Source organism: Lynx rufus, unplaced genomic scaffold (genome assembly GCF_022079265.1).
Source record: "Lynx rufus isolate CCGP_SWC_20201006 ecotype Redwood Valley unplaced genomic scaffold, mLynRuf1.p SCAF_17, whole genome shotgun sequence".
Lineage (NCBI taxonomy): Eukaryota > Metazoa > Chordata > Mammalia > Carnivora > Felidae > Lynx > Lynx rufus.
The window spans coordinates 29,197,517-29,206,218 of record NW_025814831.1 but is presented as its reverse complement, the minus strand read 5'-3'; the positions used below and the strand labels follow the sequence as shown (position 1 = coordinate 29,206,218).

At 39.6% G+C, this 8,702-nt stretch overlaps 1 protein-coding gene across 2 annotated transcripts in view; it reads left to right on the top strand.

Moving 5' to 3' along the window:
* Positions 1–157: 157 nt before the first annotated feature.
* LIN52 (lin-52 DREAM MuvB core complex component) overlaps positions 158–8,702 on the top strand; it is a 106,418-nt gene continuing 97,873 nt past the window's right edge. For both annotated transcript variants that reach the window (XM_047079366.1, XM_047079367.1), the window contains exons 1-3: positions 158–201; positions 5,471–5,545; positions 7,070–7,107. In XM_047079366.1, the coding sequence (XP_046935322.1) occupies positions 171–201; positions 5,471–5,545; positions 7,070–7,107 (144 nt within the window). In that variant the 5' untranslated portion in view covers positions 158–170. The remainder of the gene's footprint in view (positions 202–5,470; positions 5,546–7,069; positions 7,108–8,702) is intronic.

Sequence of the window (8,702 nt, the reverse complement as noted above, 5' to 3'; positions counted from 1 at the left end):
TCATCCACTGTGCGAGGGGGTGTGGCCAGCACTGGAGGCGGGGCTAGGCAAAGCTTGCCTATGGGGCGGGGAAATGAGATGGGGCTGCAAGTTGGGGATAGGGGTTTCTCTCTGGGGGCGTGGCTTATGGATCCTAGCTTTCCCGCCGACGGTTGGCCACGTCACGTGACATGGGTTGGAAGATGGCGTCTCCCACAGACGGTAAGAGCCGGCATAGAGACCTTTCGGCTGCAACCTCCTTCTTTGCTCTGCTGGTGACTTCCATTCTCTGCCTGCCCCTCGAACTTACACTTTTGTTCTTGAGCTCCAACCCTTTCCTTTAGGCTTCTTTTTCTTAGGATGCGGGTGTGTCTTCAAGCTTGCCTGTTCTTCACAGTAGCTCCGGAGGTGCCCCGTTTCCCCTCTGCGTACCAAGCGGGTGGAGGAGGGCACCCTCGTGGGGCCCATTCCAGGCGGAAGGTCGGGGTCGCTCTAGCCCTCCCTTCGCCCCATTTGGGTGAGGCAGGGCCGAGGAGGATATACTGCTGGGGGGAAATGTGATGCTTTAGTGTAGTTTTCTTCTCAGGGCACCCCATGGAAGGGTCGATTCTCTCTTCTTTTTGAGCATCTGGGAAGATTCGTTCAAACCCTAGCTGGGGTTGGTGGCTGACCTCATTCCCGGAATTAAGCCACAAGCAAAACCTGATATTCTCCTGTCTCGGTAGATTGGGACCGTTGCCCTGTTTTGGTCCCTTCCGTCTTGGTCCCTTCCCAGAGAAAGATGAGAATTGAGCTTTTCGTAGTCATGCACTTATCTCATACTCTCTTGCTTCTTCTGTATGTATTTCCTCAGGCCCAGTGAGTGAACGATTTCTGTCTATATGTTGTCTAAGATACAAGTCACTTCAGATAGCAGTTAAGTGGTTTTGGTATATCCGCATTCTTCTGCACTCCATTCTGCCTTATTTATGATTTTGCAGTCATTTCTGAACTCAATTTTTGCTTCTACCGCCCCCATCCTCACGTCCGTTTCATTGATATGTAGTTTTCTCTTCTCAAACACATTTTGTGTTTGGAAGAAATCTTGAAAGTTTATTTCAGGAATGAGGAAATTGAGGCCAGGAGAGCTATTACTGAGTTTCCACTGTATGAAAGGCAAAATGTTAGGTGCTTTGGGGGAGGAAGAGATTAATCAATCATGTAAATGCTTTTGTACTTTAAGGTCTCATTTTAATCACTTCCCAGAGAAGGTTTCCCAGAACACAGTATCTGAAGTTGCCTCTCTTCACTGTTATTCACTGTCTCACTACCTTCACTGTCAGCATAATTAGTCTGTTAATTTTGCCCCTTTCATGCTAGATTATAAATTCCAAGTCTGTCTTGTTCATGGTTGGATCCCAGAGTTTAGCACAGTGTCTGGCAAGCAGTAGACCTTCAATTAACATTTTATTTTTAATCAATAATTTACTAGTCTTGGGTTTCAAGTTTAACTTAGTCTTAAGTTTTTCGAGCACAGGTGCATACTGTATAAGAAATTATGGGTGTTCAGAGTCAAAAAATATTCCTTCTGCCTGGATGCTCTCTTAAAATGTCTTTCTTGCCAGAAAAAACAGAAAAGGACATTTATAAAGTCAACTAAGGGAATGGGTAGTTATTGTTTAATAGGGTACAGAGTTTCAGTTTAGAATGGTGAGAATATTCTGGAGATGGATGGTAATGATGGTTACACAACAGTGTGAATGTTTTTAATGCCACTGAACTGTACCCTTAAAAATGGTTAAAGTGGTACATTTTATTATGTGTATCTTACCAGAATTTTTAAAAAATCAGCCAAGTGATAGAAGTAGAAGTAATTGCTATTCAAATTTTTAGTTTATGGGGCGACTGGGTGGCTCAGTAGGTTAAGTGTCCGACTTTGCCTCAGGTCATGATCTCGTGGTTCACGAGTTTGAGCCCCACAACAGGCTCTTAACTGACAGCTCAGCACCTGGAACCTGCCTCAAATTCTGTGTCTCCCTCTTTCTCTGCCTCTCTCCCACTCATACTCTGTCTCTCCCCTGCTCATGCTCTGCCTCTCTCAAAAATAAATAAAAATCGGGGCGCCGGGGTGGCTCAGTCGGTTAAGCGTCCGACTTCACCCGGGTCACGATCTCGCGGTCCGTGAGTTCAAGCCCCGCGTAGGGCTCTGGGCTGATGGCTCAGAGCCTGGAGCCTGCTTCCGATTCTGTGTCTCCCTCTTTCCTTGCCCTTCCACCATTCATGCTCTGTCTCTCTCTGTCTCAAAAATAAATAAACGTTAAAAAAAATTAAAAAAAAATAAATAAAAATCATTAAAAAATTTTTTTTAGTTTATTACTAAGTTGTTTTTATATTTATAAATTTGGAGATTTTAGAATTGTGTTGCTTGTATTTTGTTTTTTTCTTGTGTTCTCTATTATTTTTTTCCTTTTTTTGGCTAGGAATAATATTGGAAACATTGTTTTCCCTTGATCTTCTAGCCATCTCCATAGTCACTCTATTTGCACACTTGATTTTTCAGTTTTCATGCTTATCTTTTACAGAATTGCACTCTTCACCTAATCTTTTCCTTTTAATCTGACAAAATCAAGTTGAGCACTTTGAACTTAAATACAGCTTCTAAATAAGTATCTCATCCTAAAATATTCCACTGCCTAGCTTTCTCACTATTTTAAAAGTTTATTTATTTTGAGAGACAGAGTGCATGTGTGAGAGAGTGGGGGAGGGGCAGAGAGGTTGAGAGAGAATCCCAAGCAGGCTCCACCCTGTCAGTGCAGAGCCCAATGTGGGGCTCGAACTCATAAACTGAGAACTCATGACCTGTGCCAGAGTTGGATGTTTAACTGACTGAGCCACCCAGGTGCCCCTAGCTTGTATCTTTAGTGTTTTACCGGTCTCTTTCTATAAGATTTAATTCAAATCTAGGTCATTTACTCATTTGTCTTTTTAATGTTAAATTTGCTTAGCACTTCTTTAAAAAGGAGAACATTGGAATTAATGAATGAGAGTAGCACTCACAGCAAATTCTGAGTTATGCCCCAGACCGTGGGATCATAAGACCACCCTTGTTTGTTACTGGATCCTATTCTCAGTAAGTTCACTTTTGTTGTGATTGAGCTTCCCATCAGTAACATTCCTTGGGAATTTGAAAATTGGCATTTTGTGTGTTACACACAGCTTTTCTTTGTTACCATTTTTGGATGCATAGTTAAGACAATTTATTAGGGTTGATTTCTTTACCAATTAGAATGCTGCTGGAAATTCCCGTAGAATATTTGGCGGGGGGGGGGGGGGTCCAGTTTAGAGAAGAGCACATGTTTGTTGTTGTTTTTTTAATTAGGCTTCATGCCCAGCATCCAGCCCAACACAGGTCTTGAACTCACGACTCTGAGATCAAGACCTGAGCTGAGGGGCGTCTGGGTGGTTCAGTTGGTTAAGCGTCCAACTTCGGCTCAGGTCACGATCTCGTGGTCTGTGAGTTCGAGCCTTGCATCGGGCTCTGTGCTGACAGCTCAGAGTCTGGAACCTGCTTCAGATTCTGTGATTCCCTCTCTCCCTGCCTGTCTCCCATTTGCACTCTGTCTCTCCTCTCTCTCTCTCTCTCTCTCTCTCTCGCAAAAATAAATAAACATTAAAAAAAAAAAAAGACCTGAGCTGAGATCAAGAGTCAGGCACTTAACTGACTGAGCCACCCAGGCACCCCAAGGAAAGCACAGGTTGAAATTTTATACATACGTACGTTTTCCAGGGAATGAATCCATAGCTCTTTTTCCCCCAGATTTCCAAAGATGTGACTCACCCAGAAAATGTTAAGAACCACTGTTTAGACCACTAAATGAACTAATTTATGCAACTGTCTATCATACTGAGCACACAATGGATACTCAACAAACGTTAATTGTTATTAATGTTGAGCATCTACTGTGTGCCAGGGCAAGAGTAGTGAAGGAATGGTACATATCAAATGGTATGGAAGAATTAGGCAGGGGCTGGATCATGTATGATGTTTTTCTAGGGCATGGCAGATACAATATACGTTCATGAACTTAGCTGGGAAGAAGTCCCTTAAGCCGAAGAGTGACACAAACTGATTGACATTTAAAAAAAAAAGTCAGTTCTGGCTACTTTGTGAAGAACAGATTTGGGTAGAGAGGGGAAGAGGTAAAAATCGAAGCAGGGAGAACTGTTGAGAGGCTTCTGAATAGTCTGGGAGAGAAGTGATGGTTCCTTGGCTAGTTAATTTGGTTTCATGGTATATTTTGGAGAGGGAAACTACTGGACTTACTAATGGATTGTAATGGACGGGTGAAGGAAAGGGAGGCATGAAGGATAGATGACATCTGGATTTTAGTTTGAGAACTGGGGTTCATGGTGGTTCTATTTCTTGAGGTGGAGATGATATTGAATGTATTAGACTTACGGTTTTCACACATGTAAATAGAGACAGATGTCAGGAGTTGTTAGAGCTCTGGCAGAGGAATTTGTTAAGTAGCCTCCTAGCTATTCCTCAAGTTCTGGGTAAGATTGGGACTGGAAATATAATTACGGAGTTATTGACATATAAATGATGGTAAAAACTGTGGGGCTAGATGAGATCTCCTTAGGAGACTTCAGGTAGAGAGTGAAGCCAGCCTAGGGTGGGACCTGTGTGGTGGAGAATGAGGAAGGAGTCAGTGAGGTAGGAGAAAAATCAGCATCATAGAGGTTTTATAGAAGCTGGAAGTGGAGTTTTTCAAGGAGAGTGGTCAGTGTGTAAGTGCTGCAGAGAGGTCACATAATAGACAACAGAGAAGTGACTGCTGGATTTAGCAACATAGGTAGTGACAGGTGTCCTTGACCACAACACTTTCCATGTATGCAGGAGCAGAAGCCTGATTGTCATGGGTTAAGGAGAGAATGTGAGGTAAAGGAAGTGGAAATAGCAGGATAGACAACTCAAGAACTTTTGAAATGAAGGAGGAAAAAGGAGGTAATGGGGTCATAGAAGAATTTTTTTCAAAGAAGGAGAAATTCTAGAACAGGCTTGCTTGCTGTTGAGGATGAGCCAGTAGAAAACTTAGAAATTAATTGTGTAAGAAAGATTATTCAAGATGGTATCTTTGACAAAGCAAGGAAAAAAATGGCATGCAGAGCTCTGCAGAGGAGTTTGTCTTTCTTGGGAGCAGGGACACTTAATTGCGGGAAAGTCTAAGAGTATGAGTGAAGATACAGATGGGTTTGTTGTTACTTATTTTTCTTAACACCCCACTAAAATATTGCTCCCAGTTTATAGATCAGAAAAGTGAAGTTTGATGAAGGAGAATGATTTATTTTTATAACATCATGGCCTGGTAGTGTCAGTAGTTCTAGAACTCGGATTTCTAGACTTCCAAGAGAGTGTCCCAGTTTGTTATGTTCTTTGAATTTGAAGTGTTATAAAATGTGAATTAACATGTTTTGTGTCTTCTTGGCTCATGTGGGTGTTTTGTTCTAGGAACAGATCTGGAAGCATCTCTGCTAAGTTTTGAAAAACTTGACCGTGCCTCGCCAGACCTTTGGCCAGAACAATGTAAGTTTTTGGTTTCTTGATATCAGAAGTAATACAGGAGAATCAGTGCTACTTTGAGAGAGAGTTTTGAAGTTATCATTTAACTGTAATGGTTAAAAATTTGATTTTACTTCACAGGGAAGAGACTGAATTCTGTGGTCTGATGTTAAGAATAGCTTTTTGGTGGTTTAACTTTTTCAGGACACAGTGTGACTCAGGAGATGATAGACAGCCTTAAAAAAATTACATCTGAAATAAGTTCAGACAATTCAGGGATACATAAAGTATTTCTTCACTTCTTCACTCACTCTTGTAAAATCACTATTAATAGTTTGGTACAAATACTCTTGGCTTTTATAATGATTATATAGATAAACAAATACATATTTTTAAAGTATACAGCAGGGTTTTTTGGGTTTTGGTTTTTGTTTTGTTTTGTTGTTTTTGGTATAATGATGTGTCGCATGTACATGGTTGGGCTAATATAGCTTAACTTATCCCACCTAGTAATTTATTAATGCATCTTTCCATGTTAGTAGGTCTAAATCTACTTCATTCTCCTGAAGTATTTCATTATGTAGATATACTGTAGTTTATATATTCCTACCCTATTTGGAAACTTTAGTCCACTGTTTGATATTACAAACAACTTAACATGTACCTCTAACATGTACTTTTGTACACAATGTAGAGGATGGCTGTGTGTGAGTGCCCATTTACCCAGATACTAGCCATTATTGGACGTTACTGATATTTATTATCTTTAGTTCATGTTTCTTTATTAGTGAGGTTGAACAGTTATTTCATTTTATTTTACTTTATTTTATTTTATTTACTGTTTATTTTTGAGAGAGAGAGAGAGAGAGAGACAGAGTGCGAGTGGGGAAGGGGCAGAGAGAGAGAGAAAAACACAGAATCTGAAGCAGGCTCCAGGCTCTGAACTGTCAGCACAGAGCTCGATGCAGAGCTCGAACCCACGAGACGTGAGATCATGACCTGAGCCAAAGTCGGATGCTTAACTGATTGAGCCACGCAGGCACCCCAACAGTATTTTATTTTTAAATATCTGTTTTTATCATTTTGTTTTCTAATGTAATTCTTCTTGTGAGGCATTTAAGTAACAACTGGATTGATAGAACAGAATACCTAAAAAAGTAAATTTAAATTTTTTGGTAAGACATATTGTATCTCCCTGTCCTTCCAGCTAACTCCTGATCCTTCCAAGTTCAGTTGAGGCATTATTTTCTATGAGAAGCTTTTCTTCCCTCCCTTCAGTCAGATACAGATTTCTTTTTTTTCTTTTTCTCTCTTTTTTTTTCCTTTTCTTTCCTCTCTCTCTCCCTTTTTTTTTTTTTTTTTTTTTTTGTCTTCCCATATCACCTGGTATCTTTCTTGGAGCACTTAAAAAATAATTACCGAGTTTCTCTCCTTTTCCAGACTGTAAGCTCCTTGAAGACAAGGCTGTTTTCTTCTTATTATTTGGCTCCTCTATGTCTGGGGACACTAAAATATTTATTGAATAAATAATATGTTTTTTCTTTTCAGTACCAGGTGTTGCTGAATTCGCAGCTTCCTTTAAAAGCGTAAGTAATATTTTACTTACCTAATGAAGTTTATACAGTGTTTTACTCCTTAGTAAAAGCTTAAATATCTCCTGTTTCTTTATTTTCAAGAAAAATGTCATAGGCTTAAAATCAGTTTGTAACTACAGCCCTGGAAATCTGTTTATATTATCATCATGTTGATAATAATGTCTTCCTCTGTCCAAATGCTCTATTTTGACATTTTGGCCTATGTCTATTAGCCACTTTTCTCAGCGTGAAAGCTTTTAAGGCAAGGCAGTTGAAATATTTAATGTAACACTAATATTCTTTTTGACCAAACCATGATTTTGAAACTTTTCTCTTTTGTTTATGAGATGCATTATGATCTTAGCTTATACTTCCTTACAGGAATTTGAAATTTCTCAGTGGCTCATTAGAAGGCAAAGTAAAGCATCCATTAGAGCTACAACTTTCCTACTTTCAAGGCAGCAGGCCCTAAAACGTTCTGTTACCCTTTTTTGTATGTGTAGGGTACTGAAATGTTTTTGAAGTTAAATAGTACATTAGAATCTACCCCAAAAACCAAGAGCACACTTTACACACACTGTTAGCCAATTTGACAATAAACTGTGTTAAAAAGTAAATAAATAAAATGTATCCAGAGTTGAAAAAAATAACAACAAAAAAAAATACATTGTAATGTCGGTTGCTCTGTTCTCTTCACTGGACCCTTTCCCCACCTCTGATACTCTACATCAGTGCATCTGGAGTGTGTCCACATCATCTGTATTTTTTTGTTACATAGATGATTCTCATGTGCAACTAGGCTTGAAAACTGTTGCCAAAAGTTATTCCAAGAATGGGCTCTCTTTCATATTTTGCAAGTTTACTTTTCATAGTATACGCGAAGCAAGCATGTAAGTTTACTTTTCATAAATGAGAAGATAAAAGTTCTAAAGTTTTCTAAAATGTTATAGTAAAATGAAATTTGAAGTGATGATCATGATAGTCTTCTCACAAATTGAGGACTACTTCTTTAAAAAAATTAAAAAAAATTTTTTTTAGTCTTTATTTTTGTGAGAGAGAAGAGCATGAGCAGAGGAGGGGCAGGGAGAGAAGGAGACACAGAATCTGAAGCAGGCTCTGAGCTGTCAGCACAGAGCCCGACGCGGGGCTCAAACTCAGGAACCACGAGTTCATGACCTGAGCCGAAGTCGGACACTTAACCGACTGAGCTACCCAGGCGCCCCTCTTTAAAAAATTTTTACTTCAATTATAGTTGACATATAATATATTGGTTTCAGGAGTATAGCATAGTGAATCAACAATTATATATATTACATTATCATTGACTATATTCCTTATGCTGTACTTTTTGTTTCTGTGACTTATTTACTTTATAACTGAAAGTTTGTATCCCTTAATCCCCTTCACCTATTTTGCCCACTCCTCTCCCAACACAACCACCAGTTTGTTCTCTGTATTCATGAGTCTGTTTCTGTTTTTTGCTTATTCATTTATTTTTAAGTTTTATTTATTTTGTGAGAGAGAGAGAGCATGTGAGCACGAGTGGAGGCGGGGCAGAGGGAGAGAGAATTCCAAATAGGCTCAGTGCACTATCAGTGTAGAGCTGA